The 20,000-nt window shown below is 48.2% G+C and overlaps 1 protein-coding gene, 1 long non-coding RNA gene and 2 pseudogenes across 2 annotated transcripts in view; 3 read left to right on the plus strand and 1 right to left on the minus strand.

Moving 5' to 3' along the window:
• The window catches only part of NCR2 (natural cytotoxicity triggering receptor 2), a 17,956-nt gene extending 2,572 nt beyond the window's left edge, over positions 1–15,384 (plus strand). Inside the window, 3 exon segments of the mRNA XM_037745264.1 lie at positions 3,276–3,411; positions 3,519–3,636; positions 15,202–15,384. Of these exon segments, the coding sequence (XP_037601192.1) occupies positions 3,276–3,411; positions 3,519–3,636; positions 15,202–15,384 (437 nt within the window).
• LOC108317068 lies at positions 7,917–8,450 on the plus strand (annotated as a pseudogene).
• The window catches only part of LOC119473952, a 43,797-nt gene continuing 34,535 nt past the window's right edge, over positions 10,739–20,000 (minus strand). Inside the window, exon 3 of the long non-coding RNA XR_005203223.1 lies at positions 10,739–11,641. This is a non-coding gene — a long non-coding RNA (uncharacterized LOC119473952). The remainder of the gene's footprint in view (positions 11,642–20,000) is intronic.
• LOC108317067 lies at positions 12,042–12,700 on the plus strand (annotated as a pseudogene).

Raw genomic sequence — 20,000 nt, forward strand, 5'->3', positions numbered from 1 at the left:
GCCTCCTGGGTTCAGGCAATTCTCCTGCCTCAGCCTCCTGAGTAGCTGGGATTACAGGCACGCGCCACCATGCCCAGCTAATTTTTTGTAGTTTTAGTAGAGACTGGGTTTCACCGTGTTGACCAGGATGGTCTCGATCTCTTGACCTTGTGATCCACCCGCCTCGGCCTCCCAAAGTGCTGGGATTACAGGCGTGAGCCACTGCACCTGGCGTATATATCTTCTTTTGACAAAAAAACAAAATTCAAAACGTGCTATCAAATTATTAATGTTTACCCATCAGCACTTGTGAAGATGTGCAGTATGAAGATTACCACCTCTTTTCTTGAGAAATGTAAATTAAGACCATGTCATAACGATTGATAGAACCATAACAATGGTTCTTCTAACTTTTATTTTTGCAGTTAGACTTTATTTGCACTGAAAAAACTGTTGATTTTCTTCCTTGCAGCATCAGAAATATTAACATCAGAACTACAATATAAACAAGCCTGGTGGTACAATTCGCATTTGTACTAAACTGGCTTCTTGTCCTGAAGAAATGTTAGGAATTCTTTCTATAAATGAAACAGTCTCAACAAAACTTTTAATTTGACATGCAATAGTAGCTGTTTATGATCTGTTTCCATATTTCCACATACTAAAGAGAATGTTTTGAAATTTAATATATTTACCTTATATAATTCACAATTTTATCCACATTGGTCAGCACACTATCCAATTAAGCTGGTTTTTTGTTTTTTTTTTCCATAGCAAAACTCTCTCAATGAAGGAAAATGTGTTAATTTACAATCTAGCCCAAGGCTTCTTAATCTGGATGACTTTTCCAGAACATTTTCCTGTCATTGCAACTGCACCATCAGAACATACTCTTACCTGAAACTTAACCTCCAAACCACATGCTGATCATGCAACCTTCATAGTTTTATACATTCAGAGCTAGTTGTGTTTTTGACAATTAAACTAGAAATTCAGAATTCCTTCATATCATCATGTTCAAATTGCATATACTGTAAGAATAGCTATGCTAGCAATATCTCTGCATTTTTTCAAATTGCCATGAAAAATACTTTGCTAGCTTCATTTGTTCTAGGAAGTGGTCATCCATATCATTATCCAATTCCTGAATATGTTGACCTAAGGTACCAAGGGAAAATGATTTTAAGCTCCCTTCTTTGCTATAAATTACCCAATATTGTAATGCAAACGTTGTTCAGTAATGTTTTGGCAATTGTAGATGAATTATTAGTCTTTGCAATACAAAATGTTACTTTACAAGAAGCCAAAAAGTCCAGAACTTCTATGTCAAATACAGATTGCTTTCGAGAGCTTTTCTATCCAATATTCTTTTTTTTTTCCTAAAAGCAATCAGTTTTTTGTGACCTTGTGTTTTTCCATTTTATATGTATATGCCATTTGTTTTTATGGTTCATTTGCCTCATTACCCAATACATCTCAATAAATACCTCACTAGGTTTTAATACTTCCCTGCTAATTATAACTACAAAATTCACATATGTGACTGTTTTATATATATATATATATATATATATATATATATATATATATAGAGAGAGAGAGAGAGAGAGAGAGAGAGAGAGAGACACAGAGTCTTGCTCTGTTGCCAGGCTGGAGTGTAGTGGCACAATCTTGGCTCACTGCAACTTCTGCCTCCTAGGTTCAATTGATTCCCCTGCCTCAGCCTCCCAAGTAGCTAGGACTACATGCACCACCATGCCCAGCTAGTTTTTTTGTATTTTAGTAGAGACGGGGTTTCACCTTGTTGGGCAGGATGGTCTTGATCTCCTGACCTCGTGGTCCACCCGCCTCATCCTCTCATAGTGCTGGGATTATAGGCATGAGCCACTGTGATGGGCCAGTTTGTGGTAATTTGTTATGACAGCAATAGGGAACTATTACAGTCACATATGTGAGTTTTTTCTTGAGACAGAGTCTTGTTCTGTCGCCCAGGCTGAAGTGCAGTGGTGTGATCTCAGCTTATGGCAACCTCCACCTCCTGGGTTCAAGTGATTCTCCTGCCTCAGCCTCCTGAGTAGCTGAGATTACAGGCGTGTCCCCCCACGTCCAGCTAGTTTTTGTATTTTTAGTAAAGACAAGGTCTTACCATGTTGGCCAGGCCGGTCTCAAACTCCTCACCTCAAGTGATCTGCCCGCCTTGGCCTCCCAAACTGCTGGGATTACAGGGGTGAGCCACAATGCCTGGCCACTAACAACTAATTTTAAAGTATCACACACTGTAACATGGTCCTGCTGTGGGTTACTAGCACACAGCTCGCTCCATTTTTTACTCTCCATGCTAATTTGGCAATACACAAGCTGGTTTATATCCTGTTCAATAAGATGACATGAGTTAACTAATCAGGAGCTTGGATCTTGAGGCAATATCAAATTGATATAAAAACTTTTGAAACCCCTACTCCCAATTTTTATACTTACCTTGCTGTGGATGGGTTACAGACAATTTGTAGGCCAGCATCAGCCCATAGATGACACATTCAATAGCACAGGTCTAGAATTTTACCAACGTCCCAAATGCCTCTCTCAGCCTGAGCATGGGGTTATCCTGGCCAGCATCCTAGACAGCCTCAGAGAGAGCGTCTTATGGGACAGGATAGTGTCCACATGTCCATTGGCCAGTGACTCTCTCCAGGGAGAACATTCCAGGGCAGTCCCTGGAACAAGGACTGGCCCAGCCTCAGGCACCCTCTTCTCCTGGCCCCTCCTGGCCCTTTCCCCTTCTCCCTGCTTCCTGGACTCCAAATAGGTATGTAGATCTGTCTGCTAGGTCTAGACACTGAGAATCCCCTCTTCCTCTCCTAGCCTTGGGTCCAACCCCACTTTCTTTTCCTTCTGGGCCCTACCCACCCAACCAGCCATTGCCTTTTTGACCTCAGTAGTCCCCGTCACTTTTCCAGGGACAGCATTCCTCACCTCCACCAAGGGCTCTGAGCACAGGTAGGTCAGCCTCAAGCTTTACACAGCTGTCCTTACTTCCTAACGTCTTTCTGATGACATCATTATGTTGCCTTCTCGTTTCCCACTTTGATATTATAAGATGTTCAATACACTGTTTGAATGTGCTGGTAACTGCTTTGCTTCTTGAGTAGAGCCACCACCACCATAGCCCAGCCAGATGAGTGCTCTGTGGACCCACAGCCTCAGCTGAGTGTGACCCCAGAAGCCACGGTGTGCTGCTGGCAGGCACAGGTGGGGTCTCCCACTCGCTAACCACGGCCCCTTCTCTTCCCCGGCAGCCTCTGCCTCCACATGGACCACCTGGGCTCCCCGCAACCTGGTCTCTTCACAGAGCCAGACCCAGAGCTGTATGCCTCCCACTGAAGGAGCCAGAGAAGCCCCTGAGTCTCCATCTACCATCGCTGCCCCTTCACAGTGAGTTCATGGGACGCCCAGAGTCACACAGCCCCGGGCGGGGATTGGCAGACGGAGACTTGCCTCCCCAGCCCATCCTCTCCCCTTCTTGTCCCTCCATCTTCCAGGCCACAGAACTCCACTCTCCGCCCTGGCCCTGCAGCCCCCAGCGCCCTGCTCTCTGTGCTCTGTGGACTCCTCGGAGCCAAGAGCCTGGTGCTGTCAGCCCTGCTCGTCTGGTGGTGAGTGTGGTGTGGGTTGGACTTGGGCAAATGGAACAGGGAACAGCTTCTGCCCAGGATAGAGGCTCAGGGGGGAATTGGCTGGAGAACGGAGGTGGAAATTACCATCGGCAGGGCTCTCCAAATGGCTTCATGGAGCAGATCCATTGACATGTCACACAGGCTCACCTTTGTCCTTCAGCTGCAAACTTGCAGGAATCTCATCCACATTTCTCTGTCTGTATTTTCTCTTCTCTCTTTCTTCCGCTTCCCCCCACGCCCTTTTCATCCCTGTCCCTCTCCATTTCTCCCCCTCCCTCTTCCCCACCCCACCCCTCTTCCTCTGTCCCTGTCTCTCTATTCCTTCCTCCTCTCCCCTTCTTCCCTCTTTCTTTCTCCTTCTCCCCTTCCCCTCCCCCATCCCTCCATCAGAAACACTGACCTGCACAACTGGGAAGTCCCTCCCACCACCTGCCCTTCCAGGGACTCCCTAAAGCCACCATCCCAGGACTCTGCCTCATTCTAGTCCTGAGGGAGAGAGGGTGGACACAGGAGGTAAACAGCCACTGGGAAGAAGGGACACATGGGAAAAACCATATGTGGGGCTGAGTAAAAGGTGCAAGGACAACTCAGTCAGGCCAGGAGCTGGCTTGCTGGAGGAGAGGGACAGGGTAGGAGAACAGATTCAAGTCATTTCATGTATTTCTCCCGGCTCTTTGCATCTCAGGGTCTTAAGGAATCGTCATATGCTGCATCAAGGGAGATCTCTGCTGTGCCCAGCTCCGCGCAGTCCCCAGGCCCATAGACGCTTCCCACTGAGCCACAGGACCCCAGGTGGGCGGCAAGTCTCCAACAAGGCTGGGCTCCCAGGAGCTCCTCCCGGACCTCTGCATTCCCTGCAAAGAAAAAGCCAGAACTTTATCCAAGGCCGTTGGCCACATCCTCCCTACAGAGCTGAGGCTTTCCTCCCAGGCCCTCTACTTGCCCACCCTCAGTTTGCACCGCACCCCGTTGTGGGAGCAAAGCCCAGCACCTGCAGCGCCTTTTCACCAAGCCTGGGTCACTGATGACGATCCTTCCTCCCTGCCTCCTCCTCCTATCTATAGCCCCCGATAAAAGAAAAACTTGGCCAGGTGAGGTGGCTCACGCCTGTAATCCCAGCACTTTGAGAGGCTGAGGCAGGTGGATCACAAGGTCAGGAGTTCAAGACCAGCTTGGCCAATATGGCAAAACCCCATCGCTGCTAAAAATACCAAAAAAATGAGCCAGGTATGGTGATGGGTGCCTGTAATCCCAGCTACTGGGGAGGCTGAGGCAGGAGAATCGCTTGAACCCAGGAGGCAGAGTTTGCAGTGAGCCGAGATAGTGCCACTGTACTCCAGTCCGGGTGACAGAGTGAGACTCTGTCTCAAAAAAATTAAAAAAAAAAAAGAAAAACTTTAGGTCTGGAACGCTGGTGGCTGACACCTGTAATATCATCACTTTGGGAGGCCGAAGCTGGAGGATTGCCTGAATCCAAGGGTTTGAGGTTGCAGTGAGCCATGATCACACCACTGCAGGCTAGCCTGAGCAACAGAGTGAGATCTTGTCTCTAAAACAGAAAAGAAACACATTAGACAAAATAAAATTAACAGAGTTTATTTGAGCAAGAAACGATGTGGAAATTGGGCAGCCCTCCAAACCAGAAGAGGTTTAGAGAGCTCCACTCTGCAACCCAGGCAGCTGCAGAGACAGCAAAAGACTGAAGAAAGCAGAAACAAGGAACAAAAAGCAAATTGGTCATTTCAGTTACCTTCCTTGTAAAGGTTAAAGCAGAGGGGACTTCCTTTCCGTGCTGGCCAAAATTGGCCTGTTCAGGGATTTGGCTCTTATCTCTCTCTCCTAATTTCTCAGAAGGGCAGACAAACAGCGTGGTTTCAGCTTGGTGACGTGCAACCTTAGCACGGTGACCCCATTTTGGTTTGGGCTGTTGAACTGAGGGCAGGAGCTCAGTCTAAATCAATAGCCTCTTATCAATCTTATGTAACACCCCACAGCCAGACGTTTCTGTCTCCCTCTCCCCTTGCTCAGCCACACTCTGCCAAGGCCTCCCCTGTTGTGCCTCCTACTCCTTTCCAAGCCCCGGCACTCGGACCACTGTGTCAGCCACCTAACAGGGGTCCTGTCTTCAGTCCCCACCTCCTAGCTGGTTCCCCTGATACACCCCTTCCCAACAATACCTCTGTGCATTTCCACCACCCAGGAATTGAAGTCCCGTGTCATTACTGGGGGCCTGACAATGCTTTGCCCAGATCAGCCACCCCTGCAGCACAGCACTGCCCTGTGCTGTCCTTACTGCCGCCAACATGGCTGCAGCCTCTAGAAGAAAGTGAACCTTTCTTGTTTTCTGCACTAGCTGGGCAAGAGGCGCCTCAACTTGCCACATTCGAGATCACTCTGTGCCTTGCCCCAGGCCTGTCACCCCCACAGGGCTGTCCTCTGACACCTGCAGTCCCTATTTCGGACCTACTGGACTGAGCCTGATGTGATTATCTTCTCTCTCTCTTGTTTGTCATCTATTTTTCTTTATTTCTACTCTCTGGGAAAGTGCCTCAAAGTTACATTCTATTCAAATGTTTACAATATACACGATCACATTTCTCATTTCTAAAGGTCCATGTGTTCTCTGAATGTTCCTTTTTATAGCACGGCATGTTTTATTTTGGCAAGCCATATTTTTCCTGGAAATATTAAAGTTTTAACTTTTGAACTTCTTCGAAGCTTTACATATTTTCTGTGTCCTCCAAGTGCCCGTCATATATTTTGTTTTCTCCTTTCATTTACCTCTGTCTTTCTTCAGAGCTTTCTGGAAGCCTCTGCCGTTTCTCCGCCACCCACTTGCATGGAAGTGCCCAGAAGCCCCGTGCGTGCCGCAGGGTGCTGTGGGCTCCAGGCTGATTGGGCAGAGCATGGCTCCTTTTTTTTCTCTTTCACAGTCCTGTTTCTCCAGAAAGGACTCTTAGCTGTCCTCCCTGGGGGTGTAAGCCTAGACCCAGGGTTCTAGGCACCAACTGGAGCAGAGCAAAGGGATCTCACTGCCCAATGTCTGTTCCCACCCAAGCCCCCACTACACATTGTCTCTCTGTGGCCCCCTATGACCCGAGCAGAGCACCTCAGATTTTCCATACAAACACCCCTCCCCGGCCGCTTGCTGTGGCTCACACCTGCAATTCCAGCACTTTGGGAGGCTCTGATTGTGTCCACCCTCATCAGAGACTTACCTCAAGCTCTCAACAGCTGTTGAGAGAGAGGAAAGACAGGATGTGGGCAGCTAACCTACACTCAGTCTCACAAGAGCCAGAGAATCTAGGAGTCTAAGTGATTCTTAAAGCAGAGCTCCAAACTGTTCTCTGGTTTCTGGCACCCACTTCAACCCTGCGTCAAGACATACAATTTCTCACTGGGCGCGATGGCTTACACCTGTAATCCCAGCACTTTGGGAGGCTGAGGCGGGCAGATCACCTGAGGTCAGGAGTTCGAGACTAGCCTGACCAACATGGAGAAACCCCGTCTCTACTAAAAATACAAAAACTAGCTGGGTGTGGTGGGGCGAACCTGCAATCCCAGTTACTCAGGACGCTGAGGCAGGAGAATCGCTTGAATCCAGGAGGCAGAGGTTACAGTGAGCCAAGATCATGCCACTGCACTCCAGCCTGGGTGACAGAGAGAGACTCTGTCTCAAAAAAAAAAAGACATACCATTTCTCCTCTCCACCTTTCTGGGGTTCTAGAGTAAAAATGACTTTCCTCTTATTCCCCCACTCCCACCAGCTTTCTCTGATCTGTGAAGTCATCTGATTTTACCCACCTCCAAAATGTGTAAGGAGCTCTCTGTTTATCCTTGAGGATGCAATTTTTATCCGGTTATTGCTGCTTTCACCTTCTTGGCATGAGCGAGGAGGGACTCCAGATTTTCCATCAAAACACCCCTCCCCGGCCACCTGCTGTGGCTCACACCTGCAACCCCAGCACTTTGGGAGGCCGAGGCAGGTGGATCACGAGGTCAGGAGATTGAGACCAGCCTGGCTGACATGGTGAAAACCCATCTCTACTAAAAACACAAAAATTTGCTGGGCGTAGTGGTGCACGCCTGTAATCCCAGCTCCTCAGAAGTCTGAGCAGAATTGCTTGAACCCAGGAGGCAGAGGTTGCAGTGAGCTGAGATTGCACCACTGCACTCCAGCCTGGGCAACAAGAGCGAGACTCTGTCCCCCCTCCAAAAAAAAAGCTCCTTCCTTTTCTGCCCTGGCCCCCTACAGTCACTGAGATGTTGATGCCTAAGAAGAACCAGATTGCCATTTATGAACTCCTTTTTAAGGAGTGAGTCATGGTGGCCAAGAAGGATGCCCACATGCCCAAGCACCCGGAACTGGCAGACAAGAACGTGCCCAACCTTCATGTCATGAAGGCCATGCAGTCTCTCAAGTCCCAAGGCTATGTGAGGGAACAGTTTGCCTGGTATCTTACCAAGAAGGGTATCCAGTATCTCCATGACTACCTTCATCTACTCCCAGAGATTGTGCCTGTCACCCTGCGCCACAGCCGTCCAGAGACAGGCAGGGCTCTGCCTGAAGGTCTGGAGGGTGAGCAGCCTGCAGACTCACAAGAGGGGAAGCCGACAGAGATACCTACAGGTGGAGGGCTGTGCGGCCTGGTGCCGACAAGAAAGCCGAGGCTGGGGCTGGGTCAGCAACCGAATTCCAGTTTAGAGGCGGATTTGGTCATGGTCGTGGTGAGCCACCTCAGTAAAACTGGAGAAGATTATTTTGCATTGAATAAACTTACAGCCAAAAAAACTTTAAAACAACAACAAAAAAAAAACCCTCCCTAGTACCCACCACCAAGGAGTGAGATCCCAGATCTCCACTTGCTCCTCTAAAGACCCCTGGCCTCCTCCCCTTCCCCCAAGGTCAGCACCCAGACTCCAGTACAGCCTCTTGGGGCCTTATTTTATCCCTGTTCACTCCAGTCGCCACGAGACGCCCACGATGCCCCGGTCCTTCCTTGCCACCCAGAATCCCAACTCTGTAAGACCTTTTTTTTTTTTTTTTTTTTTTTTTTTTTTAAATTTTTTTTTTTTTTTTTTTTTTTTTTTTTTTTGAGACAGAGTTTCGCTCTTGTTACCCAGGCTGGAGTGCAATGGCGCGATCTCGGCTCACCGCAATCTCTGCCTCCTGGGTTCAGGCAATTCTCCTGTCTCAGCCTCCTGAGTAGCTAGGATTACAGGCACGCACCACCATGCCCAGCTAATGTTTTGTATTTTTAGCAGAGACGGGGTTTTACCATGTCGACCAAGATGGTCTCGATCTCTTGACTTCACGATCCACCCGCCTCGGCCTCCCAAAGTGCTGGGATTACAGGCTTGAGCCACCGCGCCTGGCCTGTAAGAACTTTTATATCCATTTCCCACTCATTCCAAATCCCATAACCCTTCCACCCTGCCCGTGAAATGCACAGTCATCAGCACAAGCCCCTGTGTGCTCAGCTTCTCTGAACGTCACCGTGGTACGCTCCCTGACATCTGCCTGTTCTCCGAGGACACTGCTTTCTCTGCAGTTCTCTTAAGTGGGGGCTTTTGCTCTCCTTCACCTCATGCTCCTGGGTCCCAGGGTGAGGTCAGTGTCCTCCGTGCTCCTCACGGCCCCTTCCTATCTTCCTATCCTCCCTAAAGCACCCCACAAGTAGCTTTCTGCCATTAGCCTATATCACTGTGGGTGACCACCCATCATTGCTGCAGATCCTGTACAATCTGGGCCACTTTATTCCTCGTGGTTCTTAACTCCAGGCTCAACATCGCTATTCCTGCTGCTGCCATAATCCTTGGTGACCTTGGGCCTGTATAGACCCAACATCTGCATGGATGATTCTTCCAAATCCCTGGCATCTCAGTTTCCTGGCCTCTCCCAGTGGTCTCATCCTCTTCACTATCTCAGCCACGCTTGCAGATGGTCAGCAAGCGCAATAGCCCTGCCCTTAATCTCATTCCCACCACGCCCTACCTCATTCCTGTTAACCTGACCTCAGTATTGCTTTAATGCCACAGGGACCCATGATCCATTCGTCCTGCCATCTGCCCCTTTCCCCCATCTCGCTCATCCTTTCCTTTCCCTTACATGCCATGATTCAACCTCAAATCACTCTTTGACACACAGCCTCCTTTTCTGTGCCCCTCTCCCTTTTAGTGAACTCCTCTGGGAAAACTGTAACTCTGGTTGAACCCAGCTTCCCGCTTACAATGTGCCTGAACCCAGCCAAGGTGAATGTGGCTGTGGCTGGCAAAATACAGTCTATCATCCCAAAATGTCTCACTGTAAGCACGTGACCTTGAGAGTGGAGTGGCTCTGCTCCGTTCTAGACCCACAGCGTCCCTGTCCTCCCTCTCCACATGCTCAGCTGGTATCCCCACATCCTGACTCACTGAACAGAGAGAGAGAGGGAAAGAGAGAAAAGGAGGGAGGGAGGGACACAGGGAGAAGGAGAGAAAGAGAGGAAGGAAGGAAGGAAGGAAGGAAGGAAGGAAGGAAGGAAGGAAGGGAGGGAGGGAGGGAGGGAGGGAGGGAGGGAAGGAGGGAAGGAGGGAGGGAGGGAGGAAGAAAGGAAGGAAGGAAGAAAGGAAGGGAGGGAGGGAGGGAGGGAAGGAAGGAAGGAAGGAAGGGAGGGAGGGAGGGAGGGAGGGAAGGAAGGAAGGAAGGGAAGGAGGGAAGGAGGGAGGGAGGAAGGAAGGAAGGAAGGAAAGGAAGAAGGAAGGAAGGAAGGAAGGAAGGAAGGAAGGAAAGAAGGAAGGAAGGAAGGAAGGAAGGAAAGGAGAAAAAACAATGTCCCCTTGATCCCCCCACACCCACCAGTCATCTGCCTTTCTTCTTCCTCTCACTCTCCCTACTCTCATCTCAAGCCAATCACTTTCCTTCAGCTCCAGATTTCATCTTCTCTTGCCTACACAAGAATATTCCAGCCGAGCGTGGTGGTGCATGCTTGTGGTCCCAGCTACTCAGGAGGCTGAGGCAGGAAGATTGCTGGAGGCTGAGAGGTCGAGGCTGCAGTGAGCTATGATCACACCACTGCACTCCAGCCTGGGAGACAGAGCAAGACCCTGTCTAAAATTAAAAAGGGAATATTCGTCCAGGAGCCACCCCTCCCTCCTGCATCATCTTCCTCCCCGTTGTATGTCATGACCATCAGAATCGAAACAGGATCTATATATAAAGGTGTCCCCACTTACAGCCCTCCAGCTACTGCTCCAACATCTTACTGTCCTCTGCAGCAAAGGCCCATGAAAGGACTGGCTGCACCATCAGCCTCCCACGTTCCCTTTTGTTCTCTCTTGAAGCCACTCCAGTCAGGCCTTTGACGGCGCCACTCCCTGAAACACCTCCAGTGACTTCTGCACTGTGAAACCCAAGAGCCAGTGCTGAAATCTCCTCACCCTGGGAAGAAGAGCACCCCAGGCCTGGCCTCCCACTTCCGCCTTCTTGAGATGGTTTTTTTTCCAGGGCTTCCAGGAAAAAAGAAATCTTGTGACATTCTTCTGACTCATTTGATGTTGCGTAATAAATCAGTCCCAAAACGTATAGCTTAAAACAACACATGATAAATATCCATTAGGTCACAGGTTTTGGGGGGAGGGATGATCAGAAATTTGGGGACAACTTAGCTGGGTTGTTCCTGGCTCAGCACCTCTCTGGTGTTGCAGTCAGGATGTCAGCAAGAAGTGCAGTCGTGGGGAGGCTTGAAGGGGGGCTGTGTCCAAGGCAGGCACCCCCACGTGGTTGCTGGCACAGGCCTCAGTTCTTTGCCATGCGAGCCTTTCTTCACGGCATGGGAACCAACTTCCCCAGTGTGACTGATCCGAGAGAGGGTGTGGAAGGAGGACATTATAGTGCCGTTAATAATGACCTAGTCTCCGAAATCACAAACCGTTGCTTCTGCCACATTCTACTCATTGGAAGCCAGTCACTGGGTCCAGCCCCCACTCAAAGGGATTCGCCTCCATCCCTTGAAGGAACGTATATTAAAGAATTAGTGCCTGTATTTTAAAACCACCAAGTACACACACTGGCCACAAATTATTTACATTCCTCCCACAGGCAAAATACACTCAGCCCCACCAGAAGCCTCCCAAAGTCTCATCTCATTATGGCATGACATCCCATTATGGCATGAGGATGAGTCCAGGAACTTATCATTTAGATCAGGTCCAGGTGTGGAGGAAATTCCTCAGGTGTAGTTCCTCAAGTACAATTCTCAGTATGAAGAGCTGTGAGCTAGAGACAAGCTGTCTGCCGCACACACACACACAGCCCCAATGTCCAATGTAGTACAGTCACAGGAAAACCACTACACATATTCTTGTTCAAGGAAGTGGGAGGCAAAAAGAAAAAGTCACTGGTCCAACATGGCTGTGGGGTCCCTGTGGGAGAGTCAGCGGCAGGTGCGACACCTACTGGCCTCGAGTGCTACATGGGAGAGCAAAGGATGGCCGCTTCCATTCAGCGCTGCCCCCCAGAGAACTGCCGGTGAGGACTGCCATTCTGAGGACCCTCCTGATGAGCTTGGACCCTCTCTTGCTGAATGAGCCTTAGGGGTAAAAGCTGTTAAACTGGAGAAGGAAGCCCAGGATTTAACAGTGAGATACCAGAGAGCTGTGGCTGATTGTGAAAACATAAGAAGGCGAACCCGGAGATGTGTGGAATCCAGAGTTTCTGTAAGGACTTGGTGGAAGTGGCTGACACTTTGGAGAAGCCTACAGAGTGCATTTCTGAAAAATCAGAGCCTGGGGACCAGAAACTCACTCTGGAGAAGGTCTTCTGAGGGTTTTTGCTTTTAGAAGCAAAGATGAAAAATGTGTTTGCTAAACATGGCCTGGAGAAGCTGACACCCACTGGTGACAAACATGACCCCCATCAGCATGTACTCGTCTGTCATGTGTGAGTTGGTGTTGGGGTGCATACTGGCACTGTGGCATTAGTAAGACAAGATGGCTACAAACTTCATGGCCGCACCATTAGACTTGCCCGGGTGGAGGTGGTAGTGGAGTCGCAGAGAAGACTATGAAGAGGACATCAGGAGCTGGATGTTCTCCCTGAGTGCAGGCATCTGTGTTTCTTTGATTTATTAAACTAGGTTTGTTTAAAAAAAAAAAAAAAAGTCACTGGTCTTTAGAAAATCGGAACTTTATCATCAGGCACAGTGGTTCACTCCTGTAATCCCAGCACTTTGGGAGGCTGAGGTGGGCGGATCACGAAGTCAGGAGTTTGAGACCAGCCTGGCCAACATGGTGAAACCCTGTCTCTACTAAAGATATAAAAAATTAGCCAGGTGTGGTGGCGGACGCCTGCAGTCCCAGCTACTTGGGAGGCTGAGGCAGGAGAAACACTTGAACCTGGGAGGCAGAAGTTGCAGTGAGCTGAGATCGTGCCATTGCACTCCAGCCTGGGCAGCAGGGTGAGACTCCTCCTCAAAAAAAAAAAGAAAGAAAAGAAACTTAGCTGGGCAAATGTTGGGCATTCCTTGATTCAGACTTTGCTCAATTCCTACCTAGAAATAATTTTCAGTTTTTCTGTGGTCGTGGCTCCTTCCTCTGTGCTTGAGTGTGTCTCTGAGCCACCCTTCTCTTTCCATGGAAAGCAGCCCATATTTACAGCTTCACAGTTTCCCCAGGCTGCTTCCTGCCAATTTAATTTGGGGGACACAAAGTGAGATTCCAGATTTTATGCTATCTCTGTTCCTTTCTGTCCAATCTGGCAGTGTTTTGTGAATATCATTCCCTTTAAAAATATGTGGATCTCCTGTAAAACTTATTGTGGCTCGCTCCTTTAGACAAAGGCCATGCCCACAAATTTCTTCAAGAGAAGATCTCTTCCACACCATGTATATCTGCTGGAACAATGAGGATAATGTCTTTATACTTCTTAGAAGCTCTAATGTTTGACTGAAAAATCTGTGAAGCACATACCCTTACATTCATGAGGGCCTTTTGCCTGAGACACTATATGAAAAAATCATATATATATATATATATATATATATATATATATATATATATCTTTGACCTTAGTTCCTGACACAGAGATCCTAAGACCCTTATAAATGGGAGTACTAAGAGGATCTTCTGTTCTGATATTTGGTCTTTGATCTCTGTTCTTGACACAGAGCTCATAAGACCTTTGTAACCCCCAGAGTGATAGGAGTGTCTAACACAGAGGTCCTACCTCCCTTGGAATTTCCTGACATCTGTTCCTCTAAAGAGGCACACACACCTGTAGTCCCAGCTACTCAGGAGGCTGAGGCAGGAGAATCGCTTGAACCCAGGAGATGGAGGTTGTGGTGAGCCAAGATCACACCACTGCATTCCAGCCTGGGCAACAGAGCAAGGCTCCGAAAAGAAAAGAAAAAATATTCCCATACCCTAGGGAGAGGAGGGGGCTGAAGACTGCATTAATAATCAATCATGCTGACATGATGAAGACCCTGTACAAATCACAAAAGTAAGGTTCAGGGCCTTCTGAATTGATGAACACATTCATGTGCTGGGAGGGTGGTACACCCCAGACCCACGGAGACAGAAGCTCCTGCCCTCGAGCCCTTCCAGACCTGAAAACGGTTTGGTTTTTCCTGCTAAACACATTCCCTTTCTGAGGTCTTAACGAAGGATATTACAGTCATAGCCTTGGTTTCATCTTTAGACCACATATTCCTAAATGTGCCCTGGATTTGATTTTAGTATCATTTACTGTCTGGAGGCTGAGACTTTTTAAGTCACCAAGCGCCAGCTCCCTCATGTTGAATAATCCTGCTTACAGTTTACCTCTCTCCTCTCTTGTTTTACAAGGAGCCACAAGAAGAAACCAGGTAACACTTTCAAGACTTCGGGAAATCCTAGCTGTGTAACCCCTTTCATGACACACATTTTCTACTTTCCACATTACTGCAAGTGACAGTGTTGCTGAACTTTCTGCCATTGTGTAACAAAGAACCCCCTTCCTTTTTACCCACTAAGTGACCCTGGAAACGTTTCTTAAGATCTCTACCCCCAGTCTCCTCATTGGTAAAAACAGAACGGATAACACCCACATTACCAAGCTATTTGGATTTCTAAGCAGGATGAGACGCTCAAAAAGCACCAGACCAAAGGGCAACACTGAACAAAGGCTGAGTTTTCGAGGGAGTGATGTGTAGAAGAAAGCAGACTCATCCGTGGCACAGCAGAGACCACCTGTCCTTCCGGAGCTGACTGCAGCTGGAGAGAGAGATAATAGCATATGGGCAGAGGGTGAACTTGGACACCTTCCAGAAACAGGCCCTCTTCTTGGTGGGCAGTAGAGGAAAATAAAGGAAAAATCAGAGTGAGGAAACTGACCAAGCTGGGCTCAAATTCTATGCATACTCACTGACCCCTCTCTGGCAGCAGTGGCCAGGGGCAGACTTCCTCCTTGTCCGGGGGGTATGGCAGCCCACCCTGTGAGTAATGGGATGGGGAAGGGGTTGCCTGTGCATCTATGTGCAATTGCATGGCAGTCTCTGATCGCCTTCCTGGTTTCCTGTTCTGATTGCAGCGGGACAAGTGGTGGAAAACCCTGATGGAACTCAAGAGCCTGGATACTGAAAAAGCCACCTGCCACTTTCAACAGGTCACGGACCTTCCCTGGACCTAAGTTTCCTCAACTGTAGAAAAAGAAAAATCACACCACACTCTTGCAAGGACCAAGATAAGCCATGCTGATGAAAACACTTTGTAAATAATAAAATTATCTGAATGTTTTATTCCTGTTGTTCCCTAAGTTTCCTTCAAATTCTGTCTGCATCCCCACATTTGATCTCTAGGGGACCAGCTTCTCTAGTTTGCCCTCTTTTCTCCATCATCACCCTTTCTTATCTTCAGTTCACCTGATGTTCCCTGTACATCTGGGAGCTGCCTTAGATGCTGTTGTAAGCAGGGAAGGGCACTGCACACAGCCCAGGGAGTAGAGGGGCCATGGGTGAGCAAGGCTTGGAAACAAGACCTGGGTTTGTCTTCTCAACTCAGCCCTGTATGAACTTGGGCAGGTAGGTCACTGCCCCTCTCTGAACGTCTGTTTCTTTCTCTTGAATGAAGGGGACGGAGATGAGTTTTGAAGCCCCTTCCCCATGAGGGTAAGTCAATAGCATGAACTGAACACCTCCCTTTGCCCAGCTCAGAGTTACCAGGGACCGAGCACCACAAAACACAAAGAAAAGGAGCCAACCTGAAAACTCAGCTGTGAGTCCTTATGTGGAGGTTCCCTGTGCAAGATTCCAGCACAGGCTGAGGGAAGGGGACAGTGGAGGGGGGCAGAGCTGAAAAGAGGTGGCTGGGAGGGATAGAAAAGCAGGACGCTAGTGGGCACCAGACAGTGGGGGAAGGAGCCCAACAAGGATGAGGAACTTTGCTGTGAAGTCATGTTAGTCAGGATGCCATGACCTTCCATAAGCCCAAGAGAGAGGGCACACAGTCCCAGGAAGGAGGCGAAGTCCTGTCCCATCTCCACTCACCCCTAAGGTTCTGGGAGCATCTGGGTATCCAGGGACAATTTAAACTCCCAGGGTCTGAGGTCTTTTTCTTGGAAACCCCAGTCTCCTGCCTCCTCTTTCCAGTGCTCACCTTCCTTCCTGGGCTCCTCTGGGGACCACCCAAGCTCCACACCCAGCCAAGGGCTAGAAAGTCTGGGGACAACCAAGGTCTCAGGCAGACCAGAACTTCCATTCATGGTTAAAGTGCTGAACTTGTTGGGTCTAAATATGAATATGGACCGAGTAGCGGAGTCTATTAAGAAAGAATTTGTAATTGCATTGGCTGTGATCATATTAATTTGCTATGCAGCAAAAGCTCTTTTTTTAGAAATGTATGATAAATTATTTAAGGGTGGAATGTCAGGATATCTGCAATTTATTTTAGAATACTTCCACATGAAAAAAAAAAAATACCCTGAGTTAAAAATACAGAAGAGGAGTGGAGCACCTGGCCCCTGAGCTCTGAGGATGACAGGGCCTGCTGCAGGCCCATCCTGTTCCTCCACGGAAATTAGACAAATGATCCATCTTGTGGAGAGATCACAAAAATGGCACCCTGCCTCCCCCCTCAAATCCTGCCCCCTAGCCAGCACCTGGTAGAATTCTAGACCTGACGGCCCACATGCCGAGGGAGTTCCTGTGGTTATCAGGTAACAGCCAAGGCAGCCACCATCAAAGCAGAGCCCACAGTCTCCGTGAGGTGCTCACACCTTGGTGCAGCCCTGAAGTTGGCATTGCTCAGCAGATCTCCACAACGGCTGCACCTAGAATTGCACACACCACACCAGGTTTCCTGGGTTTTCCCTCTTCTCTTTGTAAATTACATATAAACATCATTTTCCCAATTCTAAGAATTCTGACATTCAACAGAGGAACATGTTAGATTCTTTTATCTCCTTTTTTTTTCCAACCAACCTTTCTCAAGCATTAGTAAGTAAGACAGCAAGAGCAAGTGGTATGGCCACGCTTCCAGGGCTGAGGCTTCCTCTCTCCTCCTCCGGACTCCCTTCCTCCTGAACAAATCCTGTCCCCTCCAACACCCCCTCTGAGGATTTGTCAGTCCTCACCCCAAGAGCTTAAGGAGAGGCGGCTTGATTGGGAGGACCCTCTCCTCTGCACCTTGCTGCTAATGGTATCTGCACCTGGTTTGCAGGTACCCTCGGCTTCAGATAGTGGACTGGAGAGGAGGACAAGAAAGAAGCCTGGAGAGGGAAGGGGGGACAGGGAGAGGTGGCTCTGCAGCCAGAGGACCAGGCGGGGGCTGATCCCAGGGGTGGGTACACAGGTGACTGTGCCCCCTTCCCCAAACCTGAGGGCCCCCTGATTTGAGGCTCCTGAGGAGAGAAACCTGAACCTGAGGAACTGAGGGAAGGGAACCAGAAGGGTCTCTGTGGGGAAGAGAGAGCGTCTCAGCCAATCACTGTGGCCTGCCAGTTACCTGATCAGGCACAAAACTCAACTCTGTCCTTCCCATACTTGACCTGGGACAACTCCCCTGCATCCGGCTTTGCTGCCCTCCCCAAACTGGGCTCCAAGAAAGGAGCTCAGGCACAGTGGTGGGAAACAGTGTTCCCTACAGCTGTCAGTAATTCCAGAGTTGTCCCCAAGTGTCCCGAGGTGAGCTCTTCCCCTGAGGAAATGGCCTCCACAAGTTTCTGGAAGAAATGTGTCACCTGCCCCCAGAGAAGGACGGCCCTCCGTATAAACAGCTCCCCTACACAGAGTCAAGAAGGAAGACTGACTGATTTTTCTGCCTAAAAAACAATTCTTATGTATGATGAAAGATACTATAAACAATGTTTTCTAAAATGTAAAGGGAGATTTTAAAATCACATATATGTTATACAAAGATTAATAGCCCGACTATGAAAGGAACTTGTGAAATCAATACGCAAAGGGCAACAACTCAATAGAAGAAACAGAAAAGGCTAGAAATTCCAATCTAAAGAAACGCCCCATGGAAAATTAATACATAAAGACAAGATCAATTTTATCAGTAAGTGAGAAAATGCAAATTAAAACAACAATGGAGGGATCATTTTTCACCTATTAAATTAATACAAATTTAAAAGATTGGTTATTCCCAGCAGTGACGAGGTTGGGAGAAAATTGGCATCTCAAAGGATGTCGGTGAGAATATAAATGAGTGCATCCTTGTAGGGAATCAATTTGTCCAGATTTATCAAAATATTAGATATGTATCCCCTTTCCACAGACAGTTCCATTTTTAGTGTCCGCATGAGAGAATAAATCATGTGTACACAAAGAAGCCTATGTAAAAGGTTATGTGTTGCAACATTGTATATAATAGTGAAACTTAGAAACAAATCAAATGGCTACAAATAGGAAAGGAGGGAAATAAATGAGGCTACATCTCTAGCCTAGGGCGCTAAGGAGCAGGCTAGAAAGAAGGAGGCAGATGTGTGTGTTCTAAATGCGCAGAGCAGATCAACTAAACAATTCAGCTCCAGAAAATCAAGCCGCTGAGTGACACACATCACAGTACTTTATTTATATCGGCAAAACTGAGGATAAAGCTATATCCCCAGGGACATGGTTTGGATCTGTGTCCTCACCAAATCTCATGTCTAATGGTAGTCCCCAGTGCTGGAGGTGGTTCATGTGGGCAGATGTCTCATGAACAGTTTAGCACCATCCCCTTGGTACTATCCTCAAGATAGTGAGTTTGTTATGAGCCCCCATTTGTCTTCCGCCATGATTGGAAATTTCCTGAGACCTCCCCAGAAGTAGAAGCTGCTATGCTTCCTGTACAGCCTGCAGAACCATGAGCCAATTAAACCTCTTTTTAAGTTACCCAGTCTCTGGTATTTATAGCAATGCAAGAATGGACTAATACTCCTAGACACAGTGTATGTGTGCATGTACGCATGCATGTGTGCGTATGCATGCATGTGTGCGTATGCATGCATGTGTGCGTATGCATGCATGTGTGTGTATGTGTGTGTGTAAAAACAGGAAAGAATGTGTGCCAGAACTGCCTCAAGATGCTACTATGAGTAATGTCTAGGTAGGGGCAGGTGACCAGTATGGAACAGGGACTGTGAAGGGGGACTTTCGCATTTTACCCTGTAGTCTACCACGTTGTTTGAATGTTTTTACGATAAGATGTACTTGGGGTTTTTTTTAAGTAGACATGTTTTAATGACTGTTGAAGTGAATGAAGAAGTCAGAGGCCACAGCAGTCCTGTCCCCGGGACAGCAGTGGAAGGGTGTGTGCATGTCATCCTGACCAAGTCTCCTGGGGACAGGCTAGTTTCAGGGTCCTCGTTAGAGGCTCGGCTTCTGTATGGCGTGTCCTGTCTGGTTTCCTTACACTTTACACCCTTATTCTGTCTTCTCAATAGTCGGGCAAGCCTAACACTACCAATGAAGCTCCCACCCCTGACTTCCCACTTACCATACCAGCCCCAAAAATCTGTTTATGTTCCCCACAAAAGCCCATACACAAATGTTTATAGTGCCCTTACTCATAATCACCACCAACCAGAAACAGCCCAAAGGTCCTTCAACTGGTGAAAGGATCGACAGGCTGCAGTACATCCATGCAACAGAATGCGACTCAGCAATGCAAAAGAACAAACTACTGCCACACGTGACAAACCTAATAAATCTCAAATGCATTAGGAAAGATGTCAGACTCAGAAGGCTACACACTGCACGATTCCATACATATGGCATTCTGGAATAGGCAAAACTGTCAGCACAGAAACCACTGATCAGTGGTTTCCAGGGACTGGGGGGATCTGCGGTGGTGGTAAGATGGTTCTGTGTCTGGGTTGTGTTGATGGTTATGCAACTGTAACCA

This window comes from Cebus imitator, unplaced genomic scaffold (assembly GCF_001604975.1).
Source record: "Cebus imitator isolate Cc_AM_T3 unplaced genomic scaffold, Cebus_imitator-1.0 Scaffold197, whole genome shotgun sequence".
Taxonomy (NCBI): domain Eukaryota; kingdom Metazoa; phylum Chordata; class Mammalia; order Primates; family Cebidae; genus Cebus; species Cebus imitator.